Source organism: Cydia splendana, chromosome 23 (assembly GCF_910591565.1).
Source record: "Cydia splendana chromosome 23, ilCydSple1.2, whole genome shotgun sequence".
NCBI classification, from domain to species: Eukaryota; Metazoa; Arthropoda; class Insecta; order Lepidoptera; family Tortricidae; genus Cydia; species Cydia splendana.
The window spans coordinates 2,365,233-2,384,606 of record NC_085982.1 but is presented as its reverse complement, the minus strand read 5'-3'; the positions used below and the strand labels follow the sequence as shown (position 1 = coordinate 2,384,606).

The 19,374-nt window shown below is 37.7% G+C and overlaps 1 protein-coding gene across 1 annotated transcript; it reads left to right on the top strand.

Moving 5' to 3' along the window:
• The first annotated feature begins 396 nt into the window (after nt 1-396).
• LOC134802029 (transcription factor MafK) lies at nt 397-2,881 on the top strand. The gene is made up of 4 exons (XM_063774644.1): nt 397-556; nt 1,412-1,530; nt 2,093-2,195; nt 2,703-2,881. The coding sequence occupies exons 1-4, from the start codon at nt 509-511 to the stop codon at nt 2,847-2,849; spliced, it is 417 nt and encodes a 138-aa protein (XP_063630714.1). The 5' UTR covers nt 397-508; the 3' UTR covers nt 2,850-2,881.
• The last annotated feature ends 16,493 nt before the right edge of the window (nt 2,882-19,374 follow it).

The window sequence follows — 19,374 nt, the reverse complement described above, 5'->3', positions numbered from 1 at the left end:
TTTTAAAGTTGTTTTACTTAATGATTAACAGGATGCCTTTAGTTTTTAGGGTAATCAAACTATTTATTATATTAATTTAACCGTACAAAGAATAGTTTTATTACCCTAATCAACCATGAACAGAATTAAAATTTCCCTAAAAAATTACCCTAGTGCAAGTTATTTTGACATATTTCGCTAGATGGCGTAGTGTCTCAACGCTGAGTGTATACTCTATCTCAGTATATATAAGTTACTCTATGCGCGAATGAATGAAATTACTCATAGACAACTAGAATGTCAGTGGAGTAAAATTGTTGCCATATAACAAATCTACATCATCGTGTAATACTTTACCGATTCAATGGCTTATCCGTCCCAACACTATAAAAAAAGTTTACCTGTCAATAGAAATTGTCATTGACGTCATTGTGATTATTGTGGAGTTGAACTTTGTTGCACGAATTTCGTGAATTTATTTTGTCCAAACGACAAAAAACTATAGCCAAACGGTGTGTCCGAACTTATTATGCCTAATGATTTATTAAAACAGCTGGGCGGAAGGAAAGCAATCATGGTTTGTATCTATTCAGTCCTGCATTTAGGTTACGATTCTAGAAGTTCCCAGCATGACTTGCAAAAACTTTACAATGACGCTTATAAGAGGCTACGTAGCGTTCCCGAGCCCAGAGAAAGTCGATAAAGGCATGCTTGTTGTAGTAATTTATTGGCTTGTTGTTTATACTTTGTTTACCTACGTTTAATTTGTTTGTAAACAAATTTTATTACCTACTGTACTATTTACAATTTCTTCTATCCGCTCTCCAAAAACGACGCCAGAAGCAAAAGATAGCCTAATTTAAAGCCTTAGGCTACTGCTTAGTATAAAATAGGGGGATCTGGACACTTTCTATGGAAATAAATTATTCTGGCCATGTTTATTCTATGGTATTGACAAAAACGGAAAAGTTTTTAGCAGTCTAATAATGTCTGGTTGCTTTATCAAACTGTTAGTACAATACACAATACTCTCCTTACATGTGTGTGCATTAATTTATTAGGGTTCCGTACCCAAAGGGTAAAACGGGACCCTATTACTAAGACTCCGCTGTCCGCCCGTCTGTCACCAGGCTGTATCCCACAAACCGTGATAGCTAGACAGTTGAAATTTTCACAGATGATGTATTTCTGTTGCCGCTATAAGAACAAATACTAAAAAGTACGGAACCCTCGGTGGGCGAGTCCGACTCGCACTTGTCCGGTTTTTTTGTCTATTGGTTCTCTAGGTTCGATTGACACACTACATTTTTAACAAGATTTATATAAAATATTTCTATCGCTATTAAAGTGTAGGCAAGCAAACAAAATAATACACGCCCAGATGTGTAAATTTATGGTAAAACCAAAATAATATGTGTACATAATATTACAGGCACCATTGTCGCCGACCCCCTGTGCGGAGATCAGTGATGATGAGCTGGTCTCGATCTCAGTGCGAGATCTGAACAGGCAGCTCAAGATGCGAGGGCTGACCAGGGACCAGATAGTCAGGTAGTTATCTGGTTGCATACTAAAGTAGTCCATGATTTGTTTTGACAAATTAGTACCAAAAATTGGCCCAGGCATTGGTTTTTCCGAAAATCCACCACCTGACCTTCCAATCAGAGATTGTGTTTATTGAGATTAGGTCCAGGGATTTCAATATTTTTCAGACAACTGGTGAAGTAAATGATATTTTATACTTAAGAAACTCATTGGGATTAGGATTGAGTTGTGATTTGAACCTGTGATTTTGGGATTGAAAGCCATACGCCTTACTAACATGACTGCATGGTGGTAACATAGACTATAGGGGCCCTGTGTCGGAGGGTCTGCCCTCTTGTATTCTGAATCGGAAACATAAAATGTCCATTGACACTTCACGCCCAAAGCAAGTGCTGCCCTCTACAGTTCGTACGTGTTCTTGTACATTGTAGGTCCTGCCATCTTAAGCTACATATTTACACTTTGCGCCAATAAAGGGGCTCCTGTGCTGCCCCTTACAGTTCATGCACGTCCATGTACATAAATGGTATCTAACTATTTATTATTTACATGTTTTGTTGTATTTCAGAATGAAACAGCGGCGGCGAACGCTGAAAAACAGGGGCTACGCGGCGTCATGTCGCATCAAACGAATCGAGCAAAAGGATGAACTGGAAACTGAGAAAAGCCAGGTATGAACATTACTAACTTTAAACATAAAAGTTAAAAATATCTTTAAAAAATTCTGAAAAAATTCACATAATATAAAGGATGCTTATATGCTATACTACTATTTTGGTTAGCATATAATATTATAAATATATTATATGCTAACCAAACTTGCATTTTAAAATAGTACTGCTAAATCCGAAAAAAACACAAAAACCATCAACAATCATTTATAAACCATTGACTATTGACTATAAACTATTGTTTGGTTAGAAGTTACTTAGTTACTTAGTTGAGGAACCATTATAATTAATTTAATTAAATATTATTGCGCATGACATGATCATAATCATAATACTTTATTGTGACCATGGTAATATAGATATTACAAATGTATGAATGGCGGACTTAATGCCAGAAGGCATTCTTTACCAGTCAACCATGGGCTAAACTGAAATGATCTGTGGGTTTTAACCATGTATTTACTCTTTATATATTTTTTGACCCTCTAAAGACTTTTATGTCCCCAGGAATGGCACGACATGGAACTAATGCAGGAAGACAACAACCGCATCCGGGACGAGGTAGAGGCTCTCCGGAGCAAATATGATGCCCTCAAACGGTTTGCTGTCATGAAAAACATACCTTTGCCGCCTGAGCTAGAACTACTGCCTTAAGTTAAATATAGAATAATTAGTGTAATAGCGTAATACTTTAGTGTTTCGTATGTTTTAAAATTAGTGATGGACAGTGATCGGTGCGACCCCACACTAGCGTCTTTTGAGCGTCGGCGATGGAGATGGCGTCGCTGCGTAGTTGCGTCAACGGCGCGTCGAGCAGCAGCCATAGAGTAGATTAGATGCCGACACTCCGGAGACGCTAGTGAGGAGTGGCCCTTTAAATTAAAGGCCCTTACCCCCTTATCCATAAAACTGTATGGACCTGGCGGCTTAGCACGGTCGCGTTTTTATCCCTTGTCACCATGCCTGTCACGTTCTAACAAGTATGTAAGTGCGAAAGGGACGCGCATAGTGATAGTCGATAAAAATGGAACCGTGCTGAGCCCGCTGATTTAGTTAAATTATGTTTTATCCCTTTCTTACAAATACAAAATGACAGATAATGTCAAACGATTATTAGCTGGTTTGTAGCGCGTTTATGAATAAGGGGGTTAAGAGTATTTAATAACCGGAGTCGCCTTTAAGAGCGAGGGATAAGCTGCCGAAAACCTTGCACAATTGTGCAAACTTTTGTATGGACTGACATGGCTATTTGTACGTTACGTAGAAATCATGTAGAAATAGCAATACATTTGACGTCCCCTCCCCCGCAAAAATCGGCAGACTGTTTTGTACAGAAAATAACAGCCAAGGCGTCTCCAGTTACTAAATGCTCTAAGATTAAAGTATATGTTTATAAACAAAACTATTAAGATTTGAGATTATCATATTGTATACTTATCTACCTACTTTTTACAATGGGTGTATGTTAGTTTGTAAGGTAGAATAAGTTTATTTAATTTATTTTAGATTAAATATTAAGATAGTATGCTATATTTTCGTTTTATTGAAAGTTACCTCAGTTCCTCCAAGTCAGTTTTTCCATTTTATAAAAAAAGACAGGTACCTATGTAGTGCAAAATTGTTTTCCATCGTATTTTCTCGGAAACGTTCGTATTTGTCATGCTACTAAAGTCAACCTCAGTAATTTTATGTACCGAGACTGACTAATATAACAAGACACGTTCGTACGTTTCCGTGAAAATACGATGGAAAATAATTATGCACTACATATAAGTGATTGATAAATGTACTTGTTCCATTTGATTTTCTACCTTAACACAAAACCAAAGCTGACACATGAAGCTAATTCAAGAAGACAACAACCGCATCCGGGATGAAAGAGGCTCTCCGGACTCCAGACCGCGTAGCTATAGCCATTCTCACCTTGGCTAGGCCGGCAAGCGTGGCTCACTTCGCGATTTCGTCGCGTCGCTACAAGTATATGCGGCCCACACCAATTTTGGTGTATAGCAGTAGCAGTTGCCGCGCACCGCTACGGAACGGACGCCTGCGCCACCTAGCGGTCATATATTAGGTCATTACCTATGAAATTGGCGTTTTGTTCGGAGAATTTCAACGAAACACGAATTTCCATACAATTAATTTTGCGGATATTTTTTTGATGGCTAATTCAAACCAAACAAAATTTTTCCAGTAATTTTTGACACCTTTAAGGTATGTTTTCAATATCTCCATTTCTTGAAAATTGGTACCATTAGAAAAATATAAGTAATTTTAATACTCGAACCGACAGCACATGAAAAGACCTATTTTCAAGGCTTAATTCTGAACACTTAACAATAAAAAATAACAATAAATTGTATGTAAAATCGTTGTTTATTGAGTGCACTGTAGTTTTATTGTAATTGTGTATGTACTTTTGTAAAAAAAAAAAAACTAGGATCAGACTTATATCTATGAACAAAAACGCCAATTTCATAGGTAAGGACCTAATATGTCGCAATAGACGCGTTTTGTTAGAGAGTGAACCTCTACCTAGTACTATTATTTATTCTGTGGCGTCGGCGTCTAGTCAGCGCTATGGAAAATGGCTTCGCAACGCAGTTGCGCCAACGTTGCGTCGAGCAGCAGCCATAGAGTTGACTAGACGCCGGCCGACGGTAGTGTAGGCCGCTCAACTAAAAGCTTGCTACCTATAAAAAAATATTTTCCTTCCCCGAAATAAAAGTAAAAGAGTAGGTAACTAAAAAAGGGTCCCTTATAAATCAATTTAATTATAGTCCTCTTTCCTTAAAGGTCCTCTCTATGGAGCACTTTAGGCACTTGAATTAAATATTTATAATACATAGGTACCGATAGTAAGAGTATAAAGGGAACTTTTTGAGATAAGTACCTTTTTAGTTTAGCGGTTAAATTTGCCACTTTATGCATTTTATTATTCTTTTTAACCGCTAGTGTCCTAATAGCGGTAAGAGCGTGCGACTTTCAATCCGGAGGTCGCGGGTTCAGACTTAAACCCCGGCTCGTACCATTTTTCGGAACTTATGTACTTAGGAAATATCACTTTATAATACCAGTTGCTGTTCGGTGAAGGAAAACATCGTGTGGAAACCGGACTAATCTCAACACCTAAGGTCTAGTTTCCCCTCTGGGTTGGAAGGTCAGATGGCAGTTGCTAGCTAAAAACTAGCGCCTGCGTCAATTCTTGGGATTCGTTGCCAAGCGGACCCCAGGCTCCCATGAGCCGTGGCAAAAACCCGGGATAGCGCGAGGAAGAAGATTATTCTTCTTTATCCAAACATTAATTTTAACCGTCAAAAAGTACTGGTTAAAATTGGGTCTAAATTAACAAAGCTCAAAACAAACGAAGTACATAATTCAGCCAAATAAACAAATGACACTTATAAACAAAAAATAACGAAAGCAGAAGGAGCCGTAATAAATAAATAGGGGGAAAGAAATAACTAATTTGTCTTTGCTTGCTCCAGTGCTTGTAAAACGCGATAACTGCGGAGTTAGGGTAAACAAATACTGCCCTCCTAAGCTAAAAAGCGGTATTTGCATCAAATTTTCATTGAAAATACGCCCTTTTAGCTTAGGAGGGCAGAATATGGCGCGGTGTTGTTGAGAAACCTTTGTAGGGAATCCTCATACTGTTTCTCTTGCCCTGAGCAAAATATAGGTACTATGATTCTTTTACCCGACCAAACCTTATAGTCATCAGAGAAATCGGAACGGTCAAGGTGCTTAAAAATATCTGAACAAGCAGTAAACGTCTTGATAAGGCTTTGTTGAGATCACTTGGTATGTGGTTCAGATATTTGTGAACATCTTGACTGCTCTGATGTGTCTTTGGCGACCGTACGATTCCCACCTGCCGGGTAGAGATTGGGATTGGTCTAAGTAAAAAATAGGGTTTTCAAATATCGGTCGTTTGCATTTTATCCACATGTGAGGCAATGTAGCTATTTGATAATGATGCAAATTTTGAATTGTTTGCTGATGATCATGTGGGCTAATAGAATTGACATTTAAGCGATGAATTTGAATGATAAATTATTAAATAACGTTCAGTTGAATTTGATTTGTAAGTACCTAATGTTTTACAGTAAGTAAGTATTTTCCTCGCGTTGGTGTGGTGAAAAATTTTGTGTTTCACTCGGGAGCAAGGATTGTTTTTGTCTTATTAAAACCCTGGCAACGCTCAAGATTCCAATTCAAACCACTTCTATTTTTTTTGTCGACAGCTTTCGCTTGCTAGGATATTAATATCGATGGGTTAGCAATTTTGCCCCCTTGTAAAACAACTATTTCCCAAGTCTACAGTCACAGTATCCGCTGAATACAAGTAACAAATGACTCAAGGCAGCCATTGTGAAAATATTAATTAATTTTGCTAAAATTTGAGGCACACGTTTGTTTTGCATTAACTCCTGAAAGTCCTGAACTCACTGAATCATTACGTTACGGAGTTACTGTTCTAGAGTTGAAAGTTTTTACACACTCTTATTTAGTTTCACCGCGTATATTTCTATGCAACTTTGAAGTAGGTACCTATTTAATGACTTGTAAGTTAAATTTCAACCGCTACCCCGGTGTCCGATTGAGCCTACTGAATGAGGTACGTACCTAGGTATAACACTTTAAACTCTCGCGTTTTGTACACATATTTAATTACACAAACGGTCTTTCCGTGACCACAGCTGGTGCAACTCAGCTGAAACGTCGGATTAAAGGTAAAAACAATGAAATTATATCGCGGTAGACCCGTTTGTGTAATTAAATATGAGGTACGTAGGTACTTCCGTATTTCCGATGACAATGCAATAATATGTTAACATGGGGCTAATCTGATGAATCTGATGATAGTGATGATGCAGTCTTCATAAACATGCAAAGGAGAGAAAGTAAGGTCAGCAATAATAAAAGTGTGTTTAAAGAAATATTATTGACGGTACCTATCTAGGCTAGGCGGCCGTCATTCATAATCTAACATTAATATTTAATTATGATTTCGACTGTTGAATGTCACAAACTACGCTGTTGCATATTGCCAGGCCTTTCTCAGAATAATAATGCAGCTGGAACTCGTATCTGAAACACAAGATGTACAATAAATAACTGAAATATAGTCTGTCAAACCATTTAAGTCAGTAGAAAAAAGTGGCATATTTAATAAACGTAGACGCAAAGGGTTATCGTCCCATAGAAAATTTCTACTGACAAATTTGTTTGAGAGACTAACAACTAACAAGACACTTATATAAGTTGTGGTTGCCTATAATTAGATAAGCATCAGTCATGATTGTTATATAGATTTAAGAGCATGTAAGATGTATTATCTGTTGGTAATCCTAAAAAAAACAACACAGACCAACAAAAATAAATAACACAATATAAAAAAGACTATTAAAAACTCGACTGTGCGCTGTTGTAGGTTATTGACGGTTCGAAAGTGCTTTTTGCTATAGTATTTTTTAAATAGCTTGGGTATGGTGACAGCTGTCATCTGAATACAATTTTGCAAAAATGCTATAGGATAGGCCTACTCAAATAATAGTTTTACGATACAAGGAGGGAAAGTATAAAATTCGCGAGTGGTGATAAATGTTCTCATGTAAGTGAATTAAATTTGTAATTCTTATGAGAATAAAGAATCTTTAACCGTAAACTAAAACACGACCGAAGGGAGTATTTTAAATCTACACGAGTTGCGTTTACGAATTACCTATTCGCACGTGTATCGTAGGTAGGCATGGAAAAGTGCTTATTCCCGCACTACCTACGTAGTGCTCAGTGGCACTAAAATTATTTTCTTTATATATGTGGGTGATGAAGTAGGTATTATGAAGAGTATTATTAATACCTGCCAGATTCGCCAACGGCCTTCGCAAGAATCCAGGAAAAGTCATTAAGGTTAATGTTCTCCGATACATAATTACCCTGAAAATAATAATAGTATCGCGCTCAATAGTATCAATGATTGTGTATATGTTGCAGTCAAAAGTGTGAACTGGTCAAAAGAACTTTTAACCGACAAAAACAGGCAAAACTGCTTTTGACTGAGCATGTTGGTCAAAAGTAGTTTTACCTGAAAATCATACCTATTTCTGGCAGCAGTGTCGTTTTTAGGGCGTAGCAAAAAAAATAACTCTAACCTACCTATCTCTGGGAACAGTTTCGTTTTTTGGGCGTAGCAAAAAAAAATAACCCTAACCTACCTATCTCTGGGAACAGTTTCGTTTTTTGGGCGTAGCAAAAAAAAATAACCCTAACCTACCTATCTCTGGGAGTACTTTTGACTGATAGTAACAGTCACAATTACTATTAACCAATGATTTTCAGGTAAAACTACTTTTGACCAACATGCTCAGTCAAAAGTAGTTTTGCCTGTTTTTGTCGGTTAAAAGTTCTTTTGACCAGTTCACACTTTTGACTGCGACATATATAATATGATGCATGATCGCATGTTATTGTAAACAATGTATTCAAGATAGCCTAAAGCCGACCACTGACTAACAGTCCGCCGGACGATATCGGCCGGTCAGTTGTTCGGAACTGTCAAATTTTTGTTCTAACTGACAGGCCGATATCGTCCGGCGGCCTGTTAGTCAGTAGTCGGCTTTAAGCCATAGTAATTAAGTTAGATTTAAGTTATATTGCAGTGCCCTACAGGGTTTCATAGCTGAACCAATATAATGTACCAACCTGTGTAACCTATGAAAGCAATAAATACACTGATTACTGATAATTAAGAAGAAAGTAATACAAAAAAAAGAGGTCCAAGTTTAATATGTTCTTGTCCAGTATTTAGGACGTTGCCGAATAAAGACGACGACCGACTCGAAAACAGTTTTCCATACAAACGTTTTCCCCATTCTCCTCTCTGGATATTAACATTGAAAATATTTTCACACAATTTGACGTATTTTAATCATACCTATGCCCGACCGTTTGATTTTTTTTTTTGCTTTTTTTAATTATTATAAGAATTAAGAGCGAAAAACAAAAAAAAACATTTTTAAAAGCTCCGTAACTCTTATAATAAAGTAAAAATCGAAAACTCTAACGACCCGATCGTAACATAGCTATGGTTAAATACATTAAATTGTCTAAACAACTTTGACATACTTAGTAATATCAATATCCAGGGTGGAAAATGAGGACTACGTTTGTATGGAGAATCAATCGTCCCCTATCCTCTTAAGAGATACCTACTCGTCCTTATATAAAACTTAGGTTTACAATTTACATACTTACTGGCATAACCTTACATTCGTCGGTCAGCACCATATTGATCAGCCTAACCAGCTGGTACGTGATGGGGTTGTGACAATCCACCTTCTCTACCTTGAAGATCTCAATTTTGCGTGAACCCTTCAGGTGCATGATTTTTAAACTAATCTGAAAATGTTTTGTGCTGCTTGAAAATCCACATTAATTACCTATTGAATGGCCCAGCGCTGGACCAGCGAGATAACCATGCGATGGTTATGGCTTCTCTACACGATGGCCCAGCGCTGGATCAGCGAGATGGCCATGCGATGGGTGAGAGCACGCATTATGGTATGGGCACACCTTTGATGTGCGGACGAAAAACCGACACCGTGGCCATTCCATCGCCATCCCGCCGCGCCGCCCGCGCCATAAGCAGTATTATGATGACCCATCGTGTAGAGGAGCCACAAAAGATTTACGTTCTTTGTCGTATTTTCGTGTCCACACTTTAAATAAAATAGAAGTCGAGAGATTTGGCTAGAATGTATACATGAAAACAAATTCTCACTGCGATAGGCCCCGCAGCGCGCAACACAGTGTAGTTGCTTCGAATGACTTTTGTATGTCTGTCTAAGGTCCTGATTACGGTTTCGTAGGTCACTGTTGTTGTATCCATCTTTTCGTTGGACTCGCAGTCGGTTGAAGATATAAGCTTTACTTTATATTTTTTCTAAAAAAATAATTAAGTACTTATTATTTTGAGGGTCACTCACGTAATTTAGTCGCTACTCTATATTTTTTGACCCTGTCAGAGAAATACGTAAGTGACCCGAATACAAATGACATAAAAAACTTTTTACAAAAAAAAGCCAACCGACTTCAAAAAGGATGAAATAAAATATTATCCTTTTTGAAGTCTATGCGTTACCAACTGATATGTTTGAAGTCGGTGCCAAGCCAAATTTTGAGGCATACCATGATTTTGGTGCCATTCAATAAGGATGTACCTACGTTGGATTGCCTTACACGACGACAAAGAACGTACTTTCTGTAGGTACAGTCGACGTTAAAAATATGTTTACACTTTTCGCCTTATTACAAAGGAGTAAGGTGCAAAAGTGTAAACATATTTTTGACGTTGATTGTATCTAAGAACACACCTCAGAACACACGATCAAACCTTCTTGGCACAGTCTGTACCATGTTTGTCGGCACATTAGTGGAAATCCAATGCATTTTTTTCCGTCGTATTTTTTAAAGAGCATTTCTTACTAATGCTCGAACAGTCTATAGCACGCAAGTGTGAGATTGGGACTGAGTAATTTCCCGTCTTATCCAGAGGACTACATTTAAAAATATAAAACAATTCAAGAAATTTACCTTCTTGCCAAATTTCACCTAAAGCGGTTCAGTTGATTAGCCATGAAAAGGCGACAAAGACTTACACATTTATAATAGTTATTAGTACAGTTCTAATGGGATTTATAGCCATAAAGCTGATTATTTTTGACTGGTTTTACTACTTGGCTTGGCACCGACTTCAAACATATCAGTTGGTAACGCATAGACTTTCAAAAGGATAATATTTTATTTCATCCTTTTTGAAGTCGGTTGGCTTTTTTTTTAGTTTTAACGCATTGTTAAGAGCGCGACGCATGAATGAAAAACAAGATCATGTTTAACACTAAATTCGTGTAGCTATTACTTTAGTAAATATGTAATCAGGAATTTTCTCGAGTCCGTCTGGGAAATTATAATTCCTGTCAACTAAATACATCCGCCCGCCCCGCCACTGACCCAATCCCTCAGCCCCCTGATCACTCAACCTCACAGCACAATCCCTGGTCCAGGAACCCCTCGATCCTGAACCAGCAACCCTTCAACCGCCATTCCCCGACCCCTTAATCCCTGACCCCTTAACTCCTAACCCTAACCCCCGATCAGTAGCCTTACCAGCTTACCACGAGTTTGACATTGATATATTCGCTAGCATGTGTGTAACTTACTTCCTATGCATCTCGCTCGTACTAACCTTAGTGTAAGCGAGATGCATAAAAAGTTACATTTAGATGCATAAGACGTTAGCGAATATGTCAATGTCAAACTCGTGGTAAGGCTACAGTTGCAGTACATCAAATTGGTGGTTTTCGGAAGCAAATGCTCGAGTTACTTTAGAAAACCCTGAAGTCACTTAACACGTGCCTTTAAAAATGGAGGAGTTCCCTCTTTCCTCATGGATTCCATCATCACACCAGAACCAAAAATAATACGAAAACACCTTGGAGGTAACTTCTTCCAAACAAAAAAAGAATTACTCAAATCGGATCACAGGTGCCGGAGTAATCGCTGCACATACTTACATTTAAATAAATCATCATCATTATCATCAAAATAATCATCATCATAAGGTCTACTTCATCAAATTGGTGGTTTTCGGGAGAAAATGCTCGAATTGCTTAAGAAAACGCCCAAAACACCATGTATGTGCCTTTAAAAATTGAGGAGTTCCCTCAATTCCTCATGGATCCCATCATCAGAACAGAACCAAATTAAAATGGGATCAACTCGGAGGTAGCTACTTTCAAACAAAAAAATAATTACTCAAATCGGACTACGGATGTCGGAGTAATCGGTGAACGCACATAGAAAAAAAAAACATAGCCACAACCGAATACAGAACCTCCTCCTTCTATGAAATTGGAGTCGGTTAAAAAGTGAGTGACAGTCTGCGCCGGTCCATCAACACGTGCTCCTGTTGAGGCTACTCGTTATGGAACGAAACATGTCGAGCAAATTGCACAAAAAAACGTGAGTTAATTATAACTAGGTTACGATTTGAAGTATACCTACTTCAAATCGTTAAAATATATATTTACTTGGTGCATTTTTCATTGTTTCAGATTGTTAAATGTACTTACCGCTTCAAGAAACCCAATTATTGAAATAAAAACAAACACAAAATAAAAATGGCGCATCATTGTCATTCGACACACGAGATGCCAGATAAACGGTTGAGTGCGAAATGATTGGTCGGCTTATTGGCCCTAATCAGTAAATAATTACGATGTTCACTACAAAACATTTATGTATGTTGAACACCCGTTAAATATACAACATTTTTTCCAAATCATTAACGCTCAGTCTGACAATCTAATGCCTTCATCTTCGGTACCATGCCACAGCGCAGGGTCATTTTAACTGAGTAAGCGCGAAGTGCGAACGAAGCGCCTCCGTTTAAATTGGGTAAAAATGCTTTCGTGTCTTCAGCTGTTTTTCTCTACTAGTTACATTTCTTAACCGAACTCGCGAAATTTTTGAACAGGTTCAATCATTTTATGTTTTTTTAGTGTATCACTTTTTGAATGTTTTATCTATATATATCCATGGGAGTTCACAAGCATTTTTAAAACAGAAATGGAGACGATGAATTGTTAAAATTTTGGAAATATGTGACGGTTATAGGTATTATTAGGAAAGTTCTTTATATTTGGCTAGCCAGAATCCATGTCTTATTGAAAAATAAAAATGTAGATACATCACTAGATCCAGAATTCTAGATCAAAGCCCTGATCTATTGATCAGTGCTGTAATCCGTCTGAGTTATGGCGGCAGCCGGCGTTTGGAGGTACTAATGTTACTAGAACTAATATTACTCACTACTTTTACTAGTATAACTCATTAATATTACAAATTTTCCGTGAGACACAGACATGTTAAATCTGTTAAAAAGGGTCACTCACGTATTTAAAGTCGAAATATTTTTTTACTTACTTACTTACTAAAAATAGCTGATACGAGTAACAAAAAACGAGTCGTTTAGTAAAACTTAGCAAAAAATGTACGCTTCAATAAGTAATGATAATGACTCATTATTTGTACTGAGCAATAATGAATGAGTAAGGGAATTAATCATGGTTTATAATTTTTGATTGTTATAAATACATATCTACATTTCATATACATTACGGAAATTACAATTTGCTTTGCAAGACTTTTAAAATAAACACAAAAATTGAAACATGACGTTAGTCAAATAAAATTAACTGTTTTAAACTATCACTAAACGTCCTTTTAAAGTAATCAAAATAAATGAACGCAAAATACAGTCTAAAACAAACAAACACATCGTCAGTTACTTCATAATGCAAAAGAATTGCATGCCACTTAAAATGCAAGCCGTAAAGTGAAGTGGGATCAAAATACGTGTAGTGTATGTAAATTTAGACGAGACTAGTAAATAAAGAAGAATGACAAACATACACTAACTAACTAACTATTTTGGCTCAGCGATCCAAAGAGAAGCTTGGCCTCCGAAACGAGAGCCACCTGTCCCGATCCTGCGCAACTCCCTGCCAGAGGGCCTACCACGAACCACGTTCGACGTGTTACCTCCATGTCACACTTGCGTACGAATTTACAAGTGCGGCAGAGAGACAGCACGTCGAACGTGGTTCGCGGTAGGCCCTCAGTTACTGACGCGAAGCTGAAGCAGAGCCGTCATCACACTGTCTTCCCAGCGATACCTGAGGGCCTACCGCGAACCACTTTCAACGTATTGCCTCTCCGTCACACTGGTAAATTCGTACGTAAGTGCGACAGGGAGGCAACATGTCGAAAGTAGTTTGCGGTAGGGCCCTTTGGGCCGACCCACCGGACGGCCAAACATACCAGTCGGACAAACATACAATGCGGCAGAAATGGTTGTAAACGGATTGTTAATTACCTTTTAGATATTTGCGTATGAAAACTGTCACCCTTTTGCTATTTATAATTTCAAAACGTGAAGTTGTAAATGCTGTGAAACGTAATTTAAAGCATGATAAAGCATTTTAGGCATTTTTTGTTTAATGTTGCCTAGTACATATTAGAATTTTGTAACCTTCTCTAAGAACTATATGTAGAGACGTCCTTTTATTTATTGATATAATATTAAACAAACATCAAAATTATATTGCAGACAAAAACACTTTCAATAAGAATATGATGCTTTAATTGCACTTTAGTCTTTATTAAAATTCATAAATAGCAGTAAATTACAGATTTTGTAAGCAAAAAGCGAAAATGAAAAAAAAATTGTATAGAGCGACACCTACAACAATACAATGACGAGGCAGGCAGGGAACGCGGTGCGGTTTTGTATGGAGTTTGTCCGTCTATAATATTTACTAGTCTCTGATTTAGACGAAAAAATTACCGAAACAGAAATTATGCACAGTGGGACGAGACGGGATAAAAAACACGCGCGGATTTAAATAAATTTTAATAAAGTACCAGTATTTTGTAAGAAATATTCTCATCGTGTTTGACGCTGTAGTTTCAGAGACAATTTATTTTATAAACTATTCTTGGGTATTACTCGTATGTTTAGGTATATAATTTTTCTTTCAGAAATTCAGAATATTATGGTTTTAGCTGGCAGAAGAATAAAAGTACGCGAATTAGATGAAGCCATAATAAGCATCTCAACTTAGAGAGTTCCTCACATTTTTCATAAAGCTTGGTTTCATAAAAAGTACACAACATTCCTCAACACATTTGTTTTCAAACCACCCTAGTATATTTACTACAGTCCAGTCACCTGCAATAATATGTTACACAACAAAGGCCGCAAAAACATCTGACACGATCTTATAGGGCCTTATGGTGTTAGATATTTTTGCGGCCTTCAAAGAGTAACATATTATTACAGGCAGTGTTGGCCGAAAGTTAATGCAAATTGAAAATGCTGGCCATTAACCATTATAAATTGAATCGTAAACTGTAATCGTCCGTTACGGTTTAAGGTTCAATTTATAATGGTTAATGGCCAACATTTTCAATTCGCATTAACTTTTCGGCCAACACTGATTACAGGTAACTGTACTACAACTGCGGTCCATAAGTTCAATACGTAATTAAAATCAATACCACTGTTCTTTTTGGGTTTTTCTGAGTTTTTTTCTATACCATTCAATCAAATATATTGCCTTGGATCTACGACATACAAATAATAGTCACGTCTGAACGAAGATGTTTGAGTTAATTTTGGACTATGGTCACAATTTCTATAGTTGGGGGCTTTTGGACTATAGTTCGGTGGTTTTACGGAACTAGAAACTGAGCTTAACTTTAATTTGTAAATTGTCCTCATGTCCTCGCCACCCTATAGCGTCAATTTATTTCCGTTTTTAATTCCATAATGGCCTATAATTTTTATAAGCTTTTATTTACTTTCACCTGTCCCTTTATCTGTCTGTAATCAAATCTTACAAATTAAATTTGACCCACTTCCCATTATTCGATTGAGCTGAAACTTAATAACATACGTTACGTATGGTGGGTGACAGTGCAATATTATTGATACCATCGAGCTGATCATGATGGACAGGAGGTGGAAATGGAAACTCTGTGTTGAACAACGCAACCTTATTGTGTTTGAGTTTGTTAGAAATGTTTTAATGAGTACTAACTATATCTCAACGGTGGAATTCATAATTCATAAATTAATTCCATGATAATTCATAATTTATTGCATAATAATCATGTGGTACAAGACAGATATTACATTAGGGTAAGTTCACTCATGAAACCTGTTAGGGCACAGCAAATGTTTCTTAAAACTAAACTATAACTAGGAGGTGCAGTTCAGGCACATGCTGTGTGTAACATAGTTTAAAATAAACGCATTTTGATACTTAAGTTCAAGGCATAAGATTAATAGCTAATATTTATTTGGGAACCACCCACTAAGCACCATACTGGGCTGGCTGAGATGCAGGATCAGTATCGCCGTTATACGCGCCACCAGCATGTGCATCCGAGGCACACGCCACCGCTTTAAGTCCACCGCCAGGTGGCTTGGGTTCGACGACGGTGCCGCCCTTCCACACATCGACTGAAACCCCTTTTCTACCCTACCTATGTATTATCTACCCCTCTGCCTATGTATTATGATTGTTATAGATATAAGTTTAATGACTGTAGGTACTAAGTAGTTGCCCGTTGAAAAAAAATATATTTTGTCATAAAACTTATTAAACTCAAATAGTAACAATGGTAATATCCCGATAGATGGCAGAAACTTCTCACTTTTAGCTCCCGGCATCTCGACCGATTTATTTCGAAGTAATCATTTGTTATCGCAAATATCATATCATATTTCTAGCCCTGGAGTTTCTACCTACAGACATTTTACAGTTAAAATTTTTACCGTTTAGTTTTTTCACTGCGTTGCTATTTTGGTATAAGTTGACCAATTTTGTATGTTTATTTTATTAATACTGTCAAAGTCTTAATGGTAAATTCAATCTACAGCGTTAATTGCATTAAGAGGGGGCGTTAAGTCAGGAAATTATAATGGAACAAAACATTGAGACGGCATATACCTAGGTATGGTCGTCGCGCGGATTTTTATCTCTTATCTTAAAAATTACTCTTAAAATACAATATACTTTTGTTTAAAATTTTGCTAGTCAGATCCCTCGGCTATATCACTAGCTATTTTATACTAAAATTCAGAATCAGAAACTTATTGGTAAAAGCTACTAAAAAACCGCATCGTAATCGGTCCGTCCGTTTGGGGGCTACGATGCCACAGACAGACATTATTGTCATCATTGTCATCAAACATAACACCCCTCTTTACCAGTTCGCCGGACGATATCAGCCTGTCAGTTGAACTGTCAAATTTTGCGTTTCACTGACAGGCTGATGTCGTCCGGCGAACTCTTAATCAGTGGTCCCCTTTACGTCGGGGGTTGATTACAATTTCGCGTTAGCCCCCCCGACTCAAGTTTATCCCTACTCTATGATTGGGAGCCACACGGCGCGATTCGGGAAATGAATTAGAGATTCACTAGATATGAAATAGTAAAGATATGTGACGTCCCACGGGTAAAGGTAAGGCTGGCGCTTACGTCGCATAGCGCCGCAATAATATTGGAGCGGCGTTAATAATAGCGTAAGCGCCAACCGCCATAAGGTACCTTTTGCCGTGGAACGTCATATATCTTTCTATTTCATATCTAGTGAATCTCTAATTCATTTCCCGAATCGCGCTGACAGTTCGACTCACCTTTGTTCCTTTGTTTCAACTTCTTTCATCTGGCAAGGGCTTCATTTCCTTCCCCGGTTCGTATTTAAGATGGTTTCCTGGGTTTCCAGTGTTTATGTATTGTTTTAGACAACAATTTGGTAAACTTTTTGATTCTTCGATAATTTCAGAGTTCAGGGTGAAAAAAATGCATTACGATGTAGCGCCGACTCTCATTTTATCAAGTAAATTGACAGACTTGGCGGATTTTGGGTATATACCTACTCGTAAATATGCCTTTTATGCAAAATCTATAAAACAAACAAGCGCTTGATTTCGCCCTGCATTGGAGCCAATTGTTTTTTATTGGCCGACAAAAAATCATGAATGCTGGCTTCCTGTCACACCATATTTTCGAGCGATCATAAGGTTCATAGCCGATACGATTGAAGTGATGCTCTCATTTTAAAACGACATCTTGAGACAACATGAAATTTTATTTCTAGCAACCTAATACCGGGCATAGATAATACAGATCAATTGGAATTTTAGTGATTCAATTCAATCTTTATGTAATACAGCTCCATCGATACTGTCGATGATTTCGCCAACGTCAAAGTGGATCCCACGTGGGATCGAATCAATATTATTATTTGTAATCAGTTTGTAATAAATAAACTTCAGCCAGTGTACTCGTACGGTATAAAACTGTAAAATAATGGCCTCTAGGGCTCTAGCCAGAATTTACTACATATTAATATTATTATATATCAATATTACACTTTAAACAACATTAATAAACAAAAACAAAGAAATGAATCTCGTGATTCATCGCCTCGTGGCGATGTTACCATTTACCAATATGGCGGTCGACAATAACCTTTTAGTGATTCGATTGTTTTTGATATGATACTGATCTGTCAATGTCAAAAGTGACATTAAAACGTCACTTTTGTAATGATAAAAAAGAACCTATCGCAATAACGCTAGTGGGATCAATGACCTTTTATTTATGTAGACGTGTGACGTTCATAGTTGACAAAACTAAAATTTGATCTAACGATTTTGACAACTTGACAGGTTGGCGTCACCCATACGACTAACTAAATATAGGTTCCGGAACCTATATTTAACGGCTCACAATCGTGCGCCTGGTACCATATCTACCTCAATTTACTTACATCTATGAGTGGGATAAGGTTTTGCCAACTGGTGTGGCTATGGGTAATAATCATTGTTGGACTTGAAAGTCACAAGTTATGAATGAATGTGTCACACTCGCAACTGATGCTGTTATTATTTACTTACACAGCGCAGCGTACTACGTAGGCGAACAACACGCGAACTCGAAGCGAAGCGATGCGGCGCGGGGTGAATCAATCCTTTGATGCCTATAGAAGTGTCCTACGTGGGCGATCTCGTTGCGAACGCGAACGCCTTGGGCCCGTCGCGCCGCGCCGCGCCGCGTCGCGTTCGCGAGTTGTTCGCGAGTTGTACGCTTACTAAAGACACAGCGTTACAAGTCTGGTGCCTAAGGCACCTTTTACTCATCCAGCCGCGGCCTCTAAAATACACAACGGTGTAATAGCGTCCGACTTAAAAGGTCCAATTTATCAAACACCGAGCACGATGAGAGATGCAAATTTAATGTCCGTCATACGTCAGAGCACGGACCAATGTACGCAAAAAACACAGTACTATATTACTCACCTATCAAGAAAGGACTTAAACGCCTACAACTTTGTGTTCTTTTTCGATTTTTACGTGTTGAAAGTGAGATATTACGCGAAGCAAATCAAATTACACGAATATATGGACGGCAAATTGTTCTGTTCGCAGTTTGGTGACGGTGTGATGGAGGATGTAGTGTGCGAAAGTTTTTTTAAATGAAATATCGGTGGATTTTTAGCGTGTTTCGGGTGGAAGTTAGAATAAAAGTGTAATTTTAAT